The 19,148-nt window shown below is 44.3% G+C and overlaps 1 protein-coding gene across 1 annotated transcript in view; it reads right to left on the reverse strand.

Moving 5' to 3' along the window:
• Window positions 1-11,267: 11,267 nt before the first annotated feature.
• The window catches only part of LOC103921250 (chromosome unknown open reading frame, human C1orf198), a 14,513-nt gene continuing 6,632 nt past the window's right edge, over window positions 11,268-19,148 (reverse strand). The window contains exons 2-3 of the mRNA XM_009329190.1: window positions 15,685-16,236; window positions 11,268-13,745 (exon numbers count right to left, since the gene is read on the reverse strand). Coding sequence (XP_009327465.1) covers window positions 13,689-13,745; window positions 15,685-16,230 — 603 coding nt within the window. The 5' untranslated portion in view covers window positions 16,231-16,236 and the 3' untranslated portion in view covers window positions 11,268-13,688. The remainder of the gene's footprint in view (window positions 13,746-15,684; window positions 16,237-19,148) is intronic.

The following is a 19,148-nucleotide window of genomic DNA, read 5'->3' on the forward strand; positions in this document are numbered from 1 at the left end:
CCTTTTCTCCCTGTAGTCTCTCTGCTCTTGGGCATCTCTCAAATGCACAAGCAAGGGCAGGAGACATGGAAAACTACTGCTTCAGAGGCATATTAATACATATATATATATTAAGTTTATATAAAATATGTAATATAAATAATGTTTTTTCCTATATATACATGTATTTTATATACATGTAGGACAGCTTGCATACAAGGCTTCAGTAACAACCCCTAGTAGTGAGGCAGCTGGTCCCCTAAAGGTACTGACAGCAAACTTTTGATTTGCCATGCATGGATTATCCAGTTTCACAATTAATTGGGAAAGGGTACCAAAGCCCCAAGCCTGCTCTGCACAGACAATTGCTTGTAGTCACAGACCCACCTCTGTCCCAAGGGGAAAATTCAGTTTCTCCAGTTACGCAGTAACACATCGGGCTTGCAAAGCCAACAAAAAATATCCCTTGGGTTTCAGGGACCCCTGAAGGGAAAGTTGTAGGCACGTGCGTACATGCCGACGTGGGGAACCTGGATGTGGTAGCTATAAGGAAGAGCCCACTGTGGCCGGTGCCCGCGGCGAGCGTGGGTGTTCTCCATCAACAAACCCCGTCATGCCAAAGGCCCTATCAAACTTGCATCACTTGTTTTGCCTCTCAGTGGGAGCCAGCCTTCAAAACTCTAAATATTGGCCAAGTGGCTGGGCCAAGCAGGCAACAGCGAACACAGAACTCCGAGCAAAATGCCTTTTTTTTTTTCCCCAGTCGGTCCCTTTGCTGTGTAGGTTGGTGAAGCCTCTACAATGTGGTTGGTCTTCTTGAAACAAGGAACCAGCTGTCCCTGGTGTCCATCCATAGACCTGAAGGATGGTTTGTACCCTGCAGGTATTTGCTGCTTATTTCCGTGCTCCTAGCTGTCATCCTGCATATACATTGCACACGTAGATTTATTCTCAGTCAAATTTGCAGCAAAACAAAAATATCCCAGGCATTTTTGCCTCTTCTTGGTGTCTCTTAATTCCCAGTCCCTGCAAGCCTCAGACACCCTGGGTAACTCTATGCTGAAGGCAGACACCTTCAGCTTCAGTCAAAATTATGTTTAAAATTCAGCACTTAGCCTTTCCCATCTGAAAGCCAGCTTTAGGCCAAGCAGCATTGATTTAAATGATTTATCAAGGTATGCTGCAACTCAAAGAGGGCTTTCAGTGCTCCTGAGGCTAAAATTAGACATGCTAGCTACTTTTTGGCATTGGTGGCACACGGTGCCCTCCACTGCAGATCACCTGGAAAGCCGCAAAACTGACCTTCAGTGGGGCATCATCAGTGGAGAGGCCTCGTGCCACCTCCAGGCACGGAGCAGGATGTTTAGCTGTGTTTGCAAAGGAGGTTAAAAATAAAATAAACAAAAAGCTATAGATCCATGAGTAAAAAGTGCATCCGAAAGCAGCTCCAAGGCTGGCCTTGGGTGCATACCGTGGCAGGCGTTTCGGAGGTGCTGCCTCTACCTCTGCCAGCTGTCAGCACGAGCATGGGTGAAACTCTGGGTCTGCCTCCCCTTAGAGACGCAATAAGCCTCTGTTTTCGCAGAGCAGGATTTTGGAGCAGCAGCTGCCTGCCAGAAACATGGCACACAGCAATATCAGGGAGAGAGGCTCCCTGTTACTGCCCTTGCTGAGAGCTGGGAAGCCCTCCCCCAGAAAGGGCCACCACGTATGCACAGCCGGGATGTGTCCTGTCCCACGTCAATCCTGTTCCCACTATGTGTGAGTGTCCTGAAACACCCGTGGGCTATAGAAAGCTCCTTTTCAGGCATGTTTGGCAACTGAGAAGGCCTTTTCTGTTCATTAGTGTATTTTGAATTTAAATTTTTCCATACATTGTACTGAGAATGACTTGCTCCAGCAAACACTTGCTTTTATTGCATACCAGTGGGTGCCACCTCTGCAGGTCACCTCAGTGCTGCTGGTAAACTGGGCAGCTGCGATTTTGTACTGCGGCAGCGTCCCTGTGCAGGTCCCAGCATGAAGCCTATCAAAGTGTGGGGACGTTTACTCCACCGCTAGCCCGTGCCTTCGACTAGTGTCCACAAAGATGTCTTTGCCACCATCTCAAATGACTTACAAAGGTCTATTTCTTGCACTTCCCACCATGAGGCGGCTTCCAAGTGACTTCAGCTGATGCTTTGTGCTGCTTTTCAGGAGGTTAAAACGATGCTTTGAGCTGCGTGCTGGCATTCAGCCTGAGGTGAGTGTTGCCATTTGATACCAGGAGGAGAGCCTCCTGCTTTCACTGGAAGTCTCAGAACAAGAATCTCGATGTACTTTCCGTTAGCAAGAGAATATCCGAAGGATGTCAGTGCAGAAAAGCTCTTTGGAATAACTTCAACACTGGAACAAAATGATGTCCGGTAATAACAAAATTTTCAAGTTCATTCATTGGGCTACTGCTCATACAGTCAACGGAGAAAGGGGCGTCCTGTTTGGCTCTTCACAGCGAAGAACTGTGGGCTATGAGTAATTTGAGAAGGGAAACACTGCCGTCGCTAGTCTCACTGAGGCCGAGACGGGCCATGAGCACATGGTCTTTACCATGGTTATTAGCAACCGCTTTTGCCAGGAAGTTTTCCTATTCTATTTCTATTTTCATTTTCTACTTCATATGTAAAAAACTGATTCACAGGCCCCCACGGTCTTTATCTAGCTGGCCCTCAGAAGATGACAACAAATGTCAACATTACTGTCCTTAGGCTCATATGTCCTCTACACACACACGACCAGCATCCCCGCAGGACAACCTGCAAGGGCATCTCGAGGTGAATCGAGTAATCTGAGGTCACGCCAAGTTTGCAGGCAAAGACTTGAGCGGGGGTATTCCTCAGCAATGCCCCAATGGCTGCAGCTCGGCTGTCCGTGGCTCCCATCCTAGGTCACCCCTTTGGCACCAGAGCAGGAGGAGGCGCTTCGGGGTGGAAGCCCAGCCCTGCTGCCAAAAGGGACAGCAAAGAGCCAGGCTGTGCTGCAAACTGCTCTGGAAACAACGTGACAGAGGGAGCTGGCCCCGACCCTGAGTTTTGCTGAAAGGGGAAACACTGGCAGATTTTCAGTGTTTCAACTGCTGTTATCAAGAGTGAGCACTTCTAAGCCCCGATTTCTTGAATTTGAAAATATCCGTATATATTTGTTTGCATCCTGTTGACACTTGGTGTCCTTCAGGACTGTGAACGCCCCTTCCCTACAGCCGCCACCGATTCTGAGTCCTGCTGTCTCCTGCAATGACTGGGCACGGGAAGAAAACACGTGCTACACAAAAATGGATCAGCTGTAGGTAAGGGCTTTTGAACTGAGCACATTTTGCAGGTAGCTGATTGCAAGCGCTAAGGCTGTTGAACTCAAAAGCGATTTTAGACATGGCAGAAATAACTTGAAGCCTATGAATTTTTAAACAGCCGAGCTCTGGATCAATTAAAAATCTTTCAGTGCACCTCTCTAGTAACAGCTTGTTTATGAGCCACGTGCTTTTCCTTTCTTTTTAATTGGGTTATAATTACTCTGTTTACAACGCTATGTGTGGTGAATGCACTTGCACGTCTTGCCCGCACTTCTCAAGTCAGTCTGGCAGCTCGGATCTGGCTCCCCCCATCTCAGGATAGTCGCTGCCCTCACTGGGGCTGGTTTGCAGCCTCTCAGCCCCGCACAGGCAGCTCAGCTGTGTGAGCAGAGCAGGGAATCGAGCTGCATTACCTGTGTGCCAGGAGGATGCTGGAGCTGTTGGGTTCTACCTTGCTTTTGCTGCCTTTTTTTTAATTTAAACTGTGAAATACCTCGGCCCCATCTTGAGGCAGTGGGAAGCTCTGAAATGCTGGGTTTTCCCCTTTTGTGGGGCAGGAACCTGGTTTGCTCCCCCACCGGTGGCAGTGCCCGACCCTTGTCTCTCCAGGGTGGATGAGGACGTGAGGTGGGTATGGTGCTGGCCTGGAGGCTGAGACACCACGAGGGCTGGCAATCACCTCTCCCAGACTCGTGGGAGCTGCTGGCAAACGCTGCTCCCCCGGAGCCCGTGTGTTTCGGGTGGGTGCTGGTCAGGCTGGGCTGCATGTCCTAGGAGTACCCAGAAAACCAGAGCTCCGGTCCATCGTGGTCTGCTGGCTGGTGGTGTTACAGAGACAGGGAGAAGCTGCAGAGGGGAGAGGATGGATGGGCGCTGCTGGCTCTATGTGGCAGCGCGGCTGAGCAGCTGCCCCAGAGTCTGCCTGTGATGGATGTAGCGGGGAGACAGCTTCTGAAATGCTGGGTGCAATGTGTCCTACAAAAACATGTTTTTAATTGGAAGTTTAATAATTTCTTCCCTAAGTATTTCTACTGCCTGGCCAAAAATTATGTCTAAAATTAGCTTCCCCAGATAAAGACATTTTTGTCATATTTGGTACATTCCTATCTGAACACTGAAAGCCGGCTGTTTGGGCTGGGTTACGGAGACAAATCTGTTTGTCACTATACTGATCTGGCATTGTTAGTCCTGGAATTAATAGGTTTTTTATCTGTCTACATCCTATGCTCATTTTTTCCATACTAAGAGAGTGCCAGAGGAAGCGTTATAAGGGCTATATAATTAAAACCAGAAGTGCCTCCCAGTGAACTTAACAGTAAATGCTAATGGCATTTCTAGCAAAAGTAACGCCCTGGGGGACTCATTGCAAATGAACTAAGAAGGACTCAGCCTGTTGCTTTTATGGATTTTAACTGAATCTGTACAGCTGAAAGGAGTCAGGATTTGGATTTTTTTCATGTCAGTTGAAGTCTGCTGTAACTGCGGTCACCGACTGCTGGGTAAAACCTCTGAGGCCAGATTCAGAAGCCACCCCTGATTCTGTTGTTTATCATCGTGTAACTTCCCTTACCAGGACATCACCATCATGACCCAGTTTTTCTGTCTACTCTTCCGGCTCTACACTGGTGAAAGTCCTTTGACTTCAGGGAGCGGTGTTGGAGTGAGAAAAGAGCTGGGCTCCATTGTGAGGAAAGGGCAGTGGGATGCTGGTGACGTCGTGACCCCCGATGCCCACCTCTGGGCTGATGCCAGCAAAGGGACCGAGGGCTGGCTCTGCACATCTCAGGGCTCTGCACCCTTTAGAGTGGAAAAAAAAGATGTTGGGAGAGACAAAAATAACATATTTAAAGAATGCCCACAAAAATCCAGCAGTCTCATAATGGCCGTGCTTTGCAAATACTTCTGTGCCTGATTTTCCAGGCATGCGTGAGAAGTTTGCGCAGGGAGCTTTAAACTGAGTGTTTTAGGAGACTTTGCTGGTCAGCCTTCCTGTGGCCTGACCACTGAGGTGCTTGCTGCAGTGGTGGGGGCTTTGGCAGGAAGGCAGAACATTTGGGAGCGGATAACAGCTCAAGATGAAATGCTTTGCTGTGCTGAGGGTCATGAGGATCGCACCAGTGGGCTGCAGACGGGCTCTGGTGCCTAGCTTACATGCTACTGACAGCTAAATGCCTTGAAGGGGAAGTGTCCCGTCCTGGCACAGGGCCTTTTGCTAAGCTGCTTCTGCAATAACAAACCGTGCTGCTGGGGAGCGAGCCGGCAGCCTGGGAGGGGAAACCTTCCTTTAAAAGGGCAAGCCCAGTGTTGGAGCAGGCTGGGCTGCAGGCAGGCGAACTAGTGCCCACCTCGCCAGCTCCCGGTTCCTGCTCCATCCGTCAACACCAAACCCCGCCTAGAGCCTTGGAGAGCCCGGATAACCCAAAATGGACAGCTGTCTGCTAGAAGTGACCTAGACCAGTGACTGTCTGGGCAGGGAGAGGTCTCAGTCACTGGAGCATGGCTGTAGGCCTGAGGGACCCGGCTTGGTGCTTGGGCAAGTTCCTGCCATGCTGGGAATAGGGGGACCAAACGTTCCTGGCAGAGAGGTGCTGGACACATCAGTGATGAGGGATTGCACGGGGCTACAGGGCAGAAGTTCATTCTTCTAAGTCATAAGCAAGCTTTGCTTGCTCCCAGCCAGCACTGGTTTTGAACCAGCTGGTGGAAAGACCGTACAGGAGCGTACGCCGCTCTTTGCTAAGAGTGTTCTTAGTCACCTGTGCTCCTGTAACATTACCGGTGAATCTTAGTGACGAGGAGCTTCCCTGGGGCCATTGTGGGATTTCCACACAGTCAGTTGAGTTGATAACACACTTAATGGGTCGACTTAAAGCTTGGGTGGTAGAGATATGGTACAACTTGACCAAAGATTGGGCACTCAAAATGGTTTGATCTGGGATTTTTGTCCCCTTCCTCAACTCCTTTTAGTGGTTTCTGGACAAAATGCAACCAAGATCTACTTGAAATTTAATACACCAGGTGTGCCTCAGTGGAAGCAAGTACCTGACACCTAGCTATGTTATTAAAATGTCTTGCAACTTTACATCTTCTTGCTAAGATGACACTGCATGACTTCAGTGACAGCAAGACCATTCTCTCGGTGAGATGAGAGCCAGAGAGGACAAAACAGAGGACAAGCAATAAGCAGTACTCCTGTGTTGGCAGGGCAGTGGGCCAAGAAACTCTCATCTGTGGGTACTTTTGCTGTGACTTTGGCCAGACTCAGTTTCTGGAGTCAGCTCAATGTGTCTCAGACCGCAGGTCATGGGATTTGCTGAAGGGCTTAGAGGCAGCAGCGCAGCCCTGGGCAGCAGCTACCGGCAGCTCAGTCCCTCCAACAGCCGCCGGTCGCTGCCTGCACTCTGCCAGCCTGGTGGGAGCTCCTAGGTGCCCTGAACCACTGGTAGGAGCTCAGTTTCTCCAGGATGGAGAAGTGAAAAAAAGCTGTAATTACTGGCCACAAGCATTTCCAGTATTCTGTGCTCTGAAGGAACTGAGCTGCAGCCAAACAGGGGTGGAAGCCAAAGGGTTCGGTACAACACACGGGCCAGAGCCGGGTTTCTTAAACATAAGCTTATAGGCACACACCAGAAGTTTCCTTCTTGGCAGATGTAAGCTCTGAAAAATGTGGCAAGGAGAGCAGGATGTTCAGTCAACCCTTTAATAACAAACAGCTGTAATAAGTCCGGGCTTCCTACAAATCAAAATAAATTTTGCCACCAAGCTCACTGGAGCCAGTGCTTCAGCTCACGTAGCTGGGAAACGTCAGGGTGGAGGGGACCCACGCAGTGAATTTTCTCCTCCCATTTGAACTTTTTTCATTCTTCCGTCACCTTTCTTTCTTCTCCCGTCTCCACTGCGATGCTGCATGCCACTGCATCTTTTCATAGCAGCTGGCACTTTACAGCAGCAAAAGCAATCCTTGTAACATACTTGGTATCTAGCTGCAAGTGGGAAATTTTCAAAGGCCGCCTTCACTCTGGTTATGGGACTTCAGAGAACGAGCCCAGGAGATGAATGGCCAGCTGAACTTCAGGGTCCCCGGCACTCTTGCCACTTTTGGTAAGGAGGGAAGCTAAGGCTGAGGTCAGGCCCTTGTGTAAACTTCTGGTTGGTCACTGAAATTGTTGAACCATCCAAAAAACACAGAAGACCCTTTCCCTCCCCCACCCTTTTTTTTTTTCCCATTCCTCCATTCGTTTTGGAGACAAGCATTACAGGAAAACTGCAGTAAGCTATTTTCAGGGCAGCTACATGTTTTTTGACTTGTTGGCATCCCAGTAAAATCCTGAGCTGCCAAGGGCATTTAGCCCTGTATCTTGGTCCTGTATGAGGTCCAAGTTTCACAGTCATTGGGCAGCAGAGCTGATAAATGCTGTGATTTAGAGGTTGCCTAATGGAATCTTTTGCCCCAGAAGACATCCAGAGTAAAATCCACAGTGATGCTTACAGAAAAATGGTAAGCTTTAAAAGTAACGTGTTGGGCTGAAGGTGAGTAGAGACACGGCTGTCAGGCTTCAGCCAAGCATGGCTCAGGGGTAATGGCTGGTTGTCCACCCCAGCAGCTGCCCTAGGAGAAGGTACCTTTGCTGTGCTGAACACATGAACTTGTGCTGGCAAGAAAATCAGGCTGCTGGTGAGGAGCAGGATGAGCTGTGGTCTGTCCCTTGGCATCTTCACCTTGAACAGCAGGGAAGAGAACAGGAAGGAGCAATGCCCCTGGGAAGAGGATCTTAGGGGACAGAGGATCTGTTGAAGGAGAGGGATGAGCTAATCGTGAGATTTCCTTCTCTGCTCCATTAGGATGGAACAAACTTGGTCTCAGATCAGCATCCTTTGGGTGCAGTTCAGTACCACCGGGGAACTGCTGGATTAGGGATGCAAACAAATCTTGTGATCATCTCCCACCTCACATTCATTGACTCTAGAGGGTGCTGTCAAAGCTCCCCAGGTGGTGGGAGGTCAGATGTAGATCCTCATTGTGAACTACTTGGTTATATTATGTGCAAAGCCCACTTGTGAAAAGGGGACAATAACAGAGATTTTCAGTAGAAATGCAGAAAGTATCCTGCTGAGAAGAATCAGCTGTGCCTGGCTTACCTGCTCTGTAAAGGCTTTCACTAGCATTAACTCATTAACTCACAAATGTAGGACAGCCAAATTATGGGTTTGTCCTCTCATTAACAAGAACATACTGATTCAAGTGGGTCACGAGCAAACTTGGACAGCAAAGCCCGGGGGCCTGTCTCTGAATAACGCCTACAAAGTTGGGTTTGTAGCTCAGGGACGTGACTTGCGAGCTCTTTGGGGGATGCTGTGGCTGAGTGATCGACGGGACTCTGCCTGCAGCACCCACAGCCGTGACCTCAAAGACAGCTCTGCACCATCTGAACCTCAGCAACTGTGACTGAAGTCACCAATAAATAAATTGATCCCTATCCTTCGGCAGGCAGCCACAGCGTGTTTTCTACTCTGCCTTTACAAGTCTTCACTCAGTCATGAGACCTGCTGGCTCCGCATGCCGAGACAGCACCCAGATGCTGTGGATTTGCCTTTATTAGAGAGGACTTTTAAGAGTTAAGACAGAGCTTAAAAAAGACTGAAGCAAACTATGCGTAGGCCAGATCCTAAATATAGTTGGAATACCACCCCTTAATTGGCTGTTGAGTCTCTCCAAACCGAATTCTTCTTCAAATGCCTTTTTAGTTGTTGGTAGAAATTCAGCTCAAGTATAAACCAAATTGAGTTGTTTTTCAAAATACATTTCTGGAAGAAGTGGATGTGGGCACACAGAAGAAAAACTATCCTTGTAGCTGCACGTTTGAGTCTCTTTCTTACACTTTGAGAACTTGCTGCATAAGACAAAAGGCAGAAAGTGAGACTACCCAGCGGCCTCTGCTAGCATCTTCTTTTTTGTGACATGCTTTTAAAACCCATACGTAACCATGCCGATGGGAAGGAGTGAATGAATTCCCTGTCTTGCTTTGCTTGCGTGTGTGGCTTTTGCTTTACCTATTAAACTGTCCTTATCTCAACCCAGGAGTTTTCTCCCTTTTACCCTTCCGATTCCCTCCCCCATCCCACCGGGGGGGAGTGAGTGAGCGGCTGCGTGGTGCTTAGTTGCCGGCTGAGGTCAAACCACGACATACAGTTTTCAAATTGCTCCTGCAATATTGATCCAGATACTGCTTTGGATTACCTGAAGATATTGGGGGTGGGGGGTGTTAGGTTTAAGTCTATTACAGTGAAGTACAAATCGATTTTAGTCTTTATAAAAAGTCTCAAATCTCATCCCAATAAAATGATAAAGCAGAGATACTTCCCTAAACAGCCTCACTTAAAAGCTTGAAAAACAACTGCAGTGTATTGATTTGGTTTTTTTTCCTGATCCGAAAAATTCAGTTTCTAAATTCTAGACCAGATCATTCTTGGCTGCCTCTCAGGCAGATTCAAGATGCCCCAAACGACGCCAATGGCACTGAGGAAAGCAGAGTATAAAGGACAATACACAAAGCAGCACAAAAGCCTTGAATGTTCTATTTAAAGTGACTTTATTAAAACATTGTTAATATAAAATGTGACCAAGTACAATTTTTTTTGTAAGAATGTTTAATAAAAACATATTAAAGAAAGAAGGAGCATCAACTCTTGTCAAAGCACAGGAAAAACCTACCAGGATAAGTAAAAAGTTCTGCAGCATGTTCTACCAGCTGGTCCCAATGTGTATTAGGGTCGAGTTAGCCGATGGAAGAGACAGGCAGCCCAGGTTCTTCCCTAAGAAGCTTTAAGGTATTTAGCAGAGGTTTAAGATAACACTCCTCAACAGTAGGAGACTTTGCTTTCATATCTCTCCATATCAAAGTAAGATTAGAATGTGCATCTTCACGTTGGATTTATACCTTTTCAGCAGCTGAATGTACAGAAAATTAGATTCGCTGGTAACTGTAAACCCCAGGGTTAACATTTGTCAGCTTTGAAAAGAAGGTGCATGTCAATGCTAATTATACACCTAAAGAATTTGTGCTAAAGTTGTTCTAAGCTATATTAATGCTGGATGCTCTTAGCAAATGCTAAAAAAGGTCAGCTAAGAAAAAACCAGCAGTAAAGTCCAGGCTGACAGAAACAAGAAGTATTTTCTGAACTGCTGAATGCAGAGTCAATATCCACGAATTGCAGGAGTTTGTACATCTCAGGAAACACGTAAAGAAGCTTTCAGAAGTCTATAAATAAGGCTACGCAATGACTTATACACTGTGGCAATCTTCTCCTTAAGCTAAGAAACCTTTTAAGAAAACACTAGAAAAACTGGAGGTTTTGGGCTTGGTGGTTCTATTTTTCTTGGGGAGGGGGAAGGGGGAAGGGGGAAGCCTACAGCATTTTCCTTGATCGACAAGTAAGTTTTAATGCTCTATCAGCATCCTCCTCTTGTGCAGAGCAAGCAGTACACTGACTAGAGGCAACTCCCCCATCCCACCGGGGGGGAGTGAGTGAGCGGCTGCGTGGTGCTTAGTTGCCGGCTGAGGTCAAACCACGACATACAGTTTTCAAATTGCTCCTGCAATATTGATCCAGATACTGCTTTGGATTACCTGAAGATATTGGGGGTGGGGGGTGTTAGGTTTAAGTCTATTACAGTGAAGTACAAATCGATTTTAGTCTTTATAAAAAGTCTCAAATCTCATCCCAATAAAATGATAAAGCAGAGATACTTCCCTAAACAGCCTCACTTAAAAGCTTGAAAAACAACTGCAGTGTATTGATTTGGTTTTTTTTCCTGATCCGAAAAATTCAGTTTCTAAATTCTAGACCAGATCATTCTTGGCTGCCTCTCAGGCAGATTCAAGATGCCCCAAATGACGCCAATGGCACTGAGGAAAGCAGAGTATAAAGGACAATACACAAAGCAGCACAAAAGCCTTGAATGTTCTATTTAAAGTGACTTTATTAAAACATTGTTAATATAAAATGTGACCAAGTACAATTTTTTTTGTAAGAATGTTTAATAAAAACATATTAAAGAAAGAAGGAGCATCAACTCTTGTCAAAGCACAGGAAAAACCTACCAGGATAAGTAAAAAGTTCTGCAGCATGTTCTACCAGCTGGTCCCAATGTGTATTAGGGTCGAGTTAGCCGATGGAAGAGACAGGCAGCCCAGGTTCTTCCCTAAGAAGCTTTAAGGTATTTAGCAGAGGTTTAAGATAACACTCCTCAACAGTAGGAGACTTTGCTTTCATATCTCTCCATATCAAAGTAAGATTAGAATGTGCATCTTCACGTTGGATTTATACCTTTTCAGCAGCTGAATGTACAGAAAATTAGATTCGCTGGTAACTGTAAACCCCAGGGTTAACATTTGTCAGCTTTGAAAAGAAGGTGCATGTCAATGCTAATTATACACCTAAAGAATTTGTGCTAAAGTTGTTCTAAGCTATATTAATGCTGGATGCTCTTAGCAAATGCTAAAAAAGGTCAGCTAAGAAAAAACCAGCAGTAAAGTCCAGGCTGACAGAAACAAGAAGTATTTTCTGAACTGCTGAATGCAGAGTCAATATCCACGAATTGCAGGAGTTTGTACATCTCAGGAAACACGTAAAGAAGCTTTCAGAAGTCTATAAATAAGGCTACGCAATGACTTATACACTGTGGCAATCTTCTCCTTAAGCTAAGAAACCTTTTAAGAAAACACTAGAAAAACTGGAGGTTTTGGGCTTGGTGGTTCTATTTTTCTTGGGGAGGGGGAAGGGGGAAGGGGGAAGCCTACAGCATTTTCCTTGATCGACAAGTAAGTTTTAATGCTCTATCAGCATCCTCTTCTTGTTCAGAGCAAGCAGTACACTGACTAGAGGCAAGGATTCTTCCAGGACATCTCAAACTCTTCCTGTAACAGGCAGAAGAAAATCCTAGAGCATCCAATTCTGCACGTTTAACTGCCCCTGGCACTGAACCAAATGTCAAGTGCTAATCCATGAGAAGCCTAGCACAATTACGGTCTAGGAGATGGTGACCTTCTTATAGCCTTGGCTGGGATCCATTAGACCCCCGTGTTTTGCCTTCTACCCCCAACAAATGCTATGGGACTATTGCTGAGGTAAAGGGAAAGGTCTAACCTTTGGCATTGGAGCAGACCAGTCACTGGCTGTGCGTAGGGGGAATTAAGGCTTCAAGGTGAGGTAAACACAGTGAGAGTCAGTGTGTAAATCATGCTGCATTTCAGAGACGACAGATTCAAACGACAGCTAGTCTTGTTCTCTACATTTTAAACACCAAACAAAGATCATTCGAAAGCAGAACTGGAGGCAAGTCTGCTGAGGGCCACCTTGAGATGCCTCTCTGCACCTCGGGAACAAATGTAACCCAGATGTTGAACGCTGAAGAGAATGTACCCACAAGGAGGAAAAAAGCACCAAAGTTGATGAGTCCTTGAGACGATAAGCTGCTTAAAAAACAAAGAAGCCTTATACTGCTATGACCTCCCATAAACATAGTGGTTTCCTGACACAAAGGTAATCTACACTCCAGCAATTCCCAGTGCTGTACTTCCAGCACTACTATTATGAAGAGTTATGCTCTAGTAAGGAGGCAGTGAAATCATTAGGCTTGTGTTCCCTGAAGACAGTTTCTCCCATTCATTAGGTGTTGTCCCATTCCCCTCCACCCACCCCCAAGTCTTTAATCCAAAGACCAGAAACTCCTGTCACTTCCCCAGGTCATTTTTCTAACACTCTTATGTTATTTTAGCAGATTTGTAGGGTACAAAGACAGTGCTTCTTTGGATCCATCATTTTGGCAGTGCCTTTGCCCTCTTCAAAAGAAAAGTGTTTTCAAATAAGTGGTACAAAAGTTACTCCCAAACTAAATGAAACATAGAAATCAATGCAATTCTTCTGTAATGCTTATTTTTCATCCTGTTTTTGCTAGTTATCTGAAGTATGGAATTATTTGCTTATTTGGAACCATTGCACGTGCAACGCTATTTCTTACAAGCCATGCTAGCAAGGTTTCGACTGAAAACAGCGATCTGGTCCTGTAGGTTCCATTTCTAGGCTATGGAGACTCTCATCTGTTTTTCTTTAACACGTGTATGGTAACTTCTCCCATCCTCTCAATACAGTAGCTACTAAAAATTTTAACAGATATTAAAAAAATATCCAAATGAAACCACACTTCTATCACCGTTTAAAAAACAAAAACGCATATGGTATTACAAAAGTTTATACAAAGGCAACATTGAAGAGTTTGAAAGTTACTTCTAGAAAAAGACACAAATGCTAGTAAATTAACATACAAGGAGAAAGATATTCCACTCCTTCCCCAAAATTGGTGTGATGTATTTTGAAGTATCTTTTACCAGTTGTCTAGAAAATCAAAGCCAGTCTTCAAGATAACACTGCTTGTACTAGTCTGCAAGGAAAACAAAAAAATAAGATGTGGTTGTTAATTACAGTATTACAAACTCAGTACTTGACTGCCTATCTACAAAAGAAAGTTTAAAATGTTGACTGCCAATATTTCAAGTTCTTCACCTTGCTCTAGGATACCTAAGAACCTACACCAGAAAATGCTAGACATGGAAAAATACTCACAATGACCAAAAAGGCAATTCCAGATAAAAGTAAACTTCTTGTAGTTGTCTGCAGGCAAAATGTTATTTTTTCCCCCGTGGAAAAATTAATAAAGATCAATTTTTAGACTAGAGTGGGAACTGCAGAGAATGAAACAAGACACAGAATGCAAGCATCGCTAATTCAACGGATTGCCTGTTGCAATGACAGCCAGTTGTTTCCAGAAAACTACACTGTTTAAACTTTGCTAACAAGTTATTTACTAGGCTATCAAGAACACGCTCACTCCTGCAGTGCTGCACTTTTAGCCATGACATTTAAGGTGATTTTAGTGTTCAGGAAGACTATTCAAGGGACACAGCTGAGTCTCTGGATTCTCTTCCTAGAACACGGCTCTCTTCCCCAGAACAGGGAAGATAATCCAGAAAAGAGGAAACAAAGAAAATTCTGTCATACTATCTTCTCTGCTACTCTGTTCACATTTTGACGTGGGAGGATTGTTTCTCCACAGAGAGAAAAATCAGGCTTTCCAAACTACTTCAGTTAGCTAGAAAACATTCACAAAGGAATTAAAACTGTAACAAACCATTAATTTGTAGGAAAACATGAAAAAGCCTTTAACTAAAATCAAAGGACTACCACGGTCACAATTTGTAGCAAAACAGCTCAAGAAGCATTATGTCCTACCTTGAAAAAAAAAAGAAAACAATAAACATAGGGGTCCAAATACTGAAGTGGCTTAAGTATTGTTCTCTCCTAAGTGCTACCACTTCCTTCGCTTGCAAGTATTTACCTCATCCTGCATCTTTCTGACCTTACATCATCTTGTTCGGAATTTCAACAATCACTGTTGGGAAAATACGGCAGAGAAAAAGCTATGCGACATGCTTAAGGTGTACGGTGATATGTCAGGCTTATGTCAGTGATGCTACAAATGACAAACAGAACTGCAGAGCTCCGTTTGAAGAACCACTCCATTTCTCTGATTCACAGTTCTCAGGCTTCAGATCTCTTCCTTTTCTTTCCCTCACCATGTCATATCCTGTTGTTCCCTTTCTTTTCTCACAGATCAGCATCTGCTTTTTAAATAGCTTCAGCTGGCTATTGAGCTGCTTAAGGTTAGTTTTTGTTGTTGAGTTGTTTGGGTTTTTTTATTAAAAAAAACATTGAGAAGGCTAATTCTGGAAACTCATTCCATTTCCATTTTGGACTTTAAGAGAAAACACATTTGAAAGCAGCCCAGCTGCCTGGAACAAAGCACTGGGAAATGGCTGTTGGGCTACTGCTTAAAACAGCTGAGAAACTAGTTCACCATTCACCGCTATGCTGTGTGTACCAATAAAGTATCCTAGACTCTAGTTTATCTACTTTTCAAGTTAAAAAACTTCTTTTTTTTCCATTGTTTTGCTGTTTCAACAAAAACAAACAAACAAACAAACAACTCTTTTACTTGCTATAGCAAGCTCTTTACCCCAAAACTGTTAGGTAGGTTGCTGCCAGTTAGCCACTGGATGCCATGTCAGCGTTTGTGCTATTACATTTAAATGATGGCTTTATCCTGTGCATGTTACTACATTAAAAAATACTTGATTGAAACAAACAATAGCAGTTAACATGTTGGTTAAATAGACTTCTTTAAATTTGCAGGATGAAAAGCTAGCAAGCTTAGCTATGGCTTAACGCTTTATGGAGTCCCTAATCTTCCAGTTTAAACTTGTCAGATTTTAATGTGCTACACAGTTTTTAAATCTAAGGACAGTGGATACAGCGGTCCTTACCTGTCCAGGCATTTGCGGATCTGTAAGTATAGTACCATCAGTATCTTCCTTATTTGTCCTAGAAGATGCCAGGTCCTGTGGTGGGTCAGGAAGAAGGAAGTCATCTAGAGAACTAGCAGGGTGTTGAGTGGGTCGAGGTTTCTCCCATTCGAGAGATATGGAAGGTAGGCTGGGGGCGACAGACTTCTCTGGTTTAGTTATGCTGGGCTTTTCGGCTTTTGCCATCTCCTTTGGAGTAGACTCTTGTCTGTAAAAAGAGGGAAGGGGTTTCTCTCCTTTCTCCATGGACTTGATCTGGCTGGGGGTCAGGGACTGGAACTCAGACTTGTCTCCTTCAAACTTTGAGCGCTCTGCATTTATCTTCCAGAAAGAGGACTCCTCTTCCTTTCTGGATGCTATCAACCCATCAGAGCCAGGGGTCTTATTGGCCTGAGAAGATTTAGGGACTTGGACACCAGGTGCTGCTTTAACGGGCTGCCTCTGTTCATTTTGCAACTGGGCACCACCTTGTTCTTGTATGGACAGAGATGCAACGCTGAACTCCATCTGACTCTGTTTAGGGTTAAAGAAAAACAGTATTTCAAAGCCCTTCACAAAGACACAGCTTTGAACTTCTGATCTTGATGCATGTAGATAACACCTTTGCCCATGGCTAGACAACTCCCAGATAGTAGATACCACAGCAAAGCTAACTTATTTTCTCCATAAATGTATCTTTGTAGCTACATAAAAATAATAATTTTTAAAAGTCCGAACTGCAAGCAAACGTAAGAGTCCTAGACCTGCTGCAGAGGAGTCGGAGAAAGCAATTGCACTTGAGCGCCATCCGAGATAGCAGTGCATAAGCATGCACAGCACTAAAACATTAGAATAGCGGCACTAAAACATTAGAACAGTTGTGGATGCATTTTGAAAGCCATAGATGTTTTACATGAAAATATAAAGCAAAAAAGCTTTACAGTGTAATTTAAAAGGCAATCTTCCATTCTAGTCTTCAAAAGAGTTGGCAACATGTTACAACTCCATCTACTTCCAAGGTAAAGGATTAGATGTAATGGGTATGTGTAGATATGTGGTTTTTACAATTATAATGCCCCTCTAAAGGAAGAGAAACAACTCCAGCAGGACCAGTTCTTCACTTATTCCAGACACTTTGTTTTGTTTTTACTTGCAGTGCAGATAGCTGTACTCATTTCTGAGAGGTAACACTGGGTCAAGGAAGCAGGTGACCACAGATCTTGCAAAAGCCACCCAAAAGCGAACATTACTTCAAAATGTTCATTTTACTTACCACCACTTCAGTAATCTTGATTGTCAACTAGCTGGACACTCTTTAGGCTAATAAAAGTTAAGCCTTATTTCACTCTGAGGAACACGTAAGCATTACTGTATTTAGAGCTACGCTGTTGTCATGATGGGCCTGATCAGCTTTGAAAAAATTCAGAGGACATTTCAAATACTAGCTTTTGCTACAAGCAAAAGTTGTTCATTACAACATTGAAGTTCATTACAGATTTGTGATGTTTTCTCCATTCATTACCTGGCCTTTCCTGAATAAAACCGCAATAGCATCTATGGGCCTGAGTCTAAAACAAGCCCTAGTTGCATATCATTTTCACTAGAAGTGTTTGATCTCGAGTCCTACATTATTGTGCATGTTAAGTTCAAAGGGACTCTAGATCTAGCAGGTCTTGCACACCTAGTATTTAATATTCAGAAAGGTCTCATCAAAGTGCAAATGTTAACTCAGCAACTGATTATTTATAAAACAAATTTTTTTTAAACAGTCAGCAGCTGACTACACATAATTTGATTCATGGACTAACATCTGACCTTTCTAAAGAATTAGATACATTAGATATTTTTCCAAGGCAAGGAAGCACCAAGTTCCGTGTTTTCATTAAGAACATACTGTTTTATCAAAAGATGCAGAACATAAGCAAGCGGTAAGTAATTATAGCTCAGCTAGAATAAGGTGAGTGCAAGGATACATGCAACTCTTCCCAAACAGCTCAACACCCCACCCTGCCTGCAAAAAACTAAGACGAAAAGCCTTAGTGGTCCAATTTTATTTTTTTTTTTAAAAACAAGTCATGACGTAAAGTTAAGAGCAGGAGTTTTTTCCTTAGATAAATTCTGCATAAACAAACCATGGATGCAATGGTGTTGAGGATTATTTACAGTGACTGCCATTCCCTATATTAAAATATAGGGATTCATTTCCCTAAGCTCATTTGGCAATTCTACTGAATAGCGATTTACCACCCTTAAGATGCTTTAAGACTTCAGAACTGATAAAATCCCAGCTTAAAAAACCCACAACACAATATAAAATAGATCTGCACTTCCCCAATATCCACGAGAAAAAAAAAAATTTTTTTTCTATCTTGGAAGACTTAAGTACCTTGCCATATAGGAATTAAGAAAGTGCTACTTTCTATCCTTCAACAGTCTTCCTTCTTCTGAGTAGCCTGTGCCAGGGCTCACGCTAGAGATGACAGTAGCTAAAGGCCACCATAGCAGCAGTCAGTTTCATTAAAATGATTCCTTCACCCCCCAAGCCCAAGAGAGAGGGGAGGTCAGTGCCCAGAGGGGCCATCACAGCCCCAGACCCACCAGAACAGTGTTGGAAACAAAATCCAGGAAAAACACTGATGGAAGGGAAGCAGGGGTCTGTTAGAACAAAAATTAGAAAAAGGAAAACCAACAAGATGGTTTTGGCTTTCAACGGCAGCAAGATAGACAAGCAAAGCCAGGCTTCCTGGGAAGTTCTTATGCTGTGGTGCAAAAGCCACTGCCTGTGGTCATGTTTTACGTTCTTTCGTATGGGTCCAAATATCCACTCAGAGGTCTGGTTTGGAAGCGGCAGACCGCTTCTAGTGTAGAGAAGAGCGTGGCACTGCAGCACAACTTCAGGCAGTTTTACCTTTCCCAACCCACTTGTGGATGCATGTTCTGGAGAGGACGCCCTCTTTCTCCTTTTAGAACGGAGACCGTGGGGTGTACCTTTCCCTTTCAGAAGACAGGACCACCCGACATTTAAGATTGCATATTTGTGTCACGGTATGCTTTGGAGATCAAACAGTTCATAACCTGACATGGAATAATCTGAATGAAAATACTTCTTCAGGACTTTGCTTTCTCCCCCAAGGAAGGCAAAAACAACAAGACTACCCTGACAGGTTCTGAAAGCACTGCGTCTCAGCATGATGTAAATACAGCCCTGAGAGGTCAGATGTATAATTCTGCTTCTAGCATTTAGCTCGAGAAGCCAAGAACTTCTGTGGACCAGCCACAAGTTATTCTATTTTCCTTGAAATATATAATGCTCCTATTTGACTTTCAAAGTTACTTAAGACATCTGAAACCCTAAGAAATGTAGCTGATGAAAGAAAATTATTAATACACAGTATCTTTCAAGTCACAAAATTGGCAGTGAAATACTATAATCACCCTCCCTGCCC

This window comes from Pygoscelis adeliae, unplaced genomic scaffold (genome assembly GCF_000699105.1).
Source record: "Pygoscelis adeliae isolate BGI_AS28 unplaced genomic scaffold, ASM69910v1 Scaffold77, whole genome shotgun sequence".
Taxonomy (NCBI): domain Eukaryota; kingdom Metazoa; phylum Chordata; class Aves; order Sphenisciformes; family Spheniscidae; genus Pygoscelis; species Pygoscelis adeliae.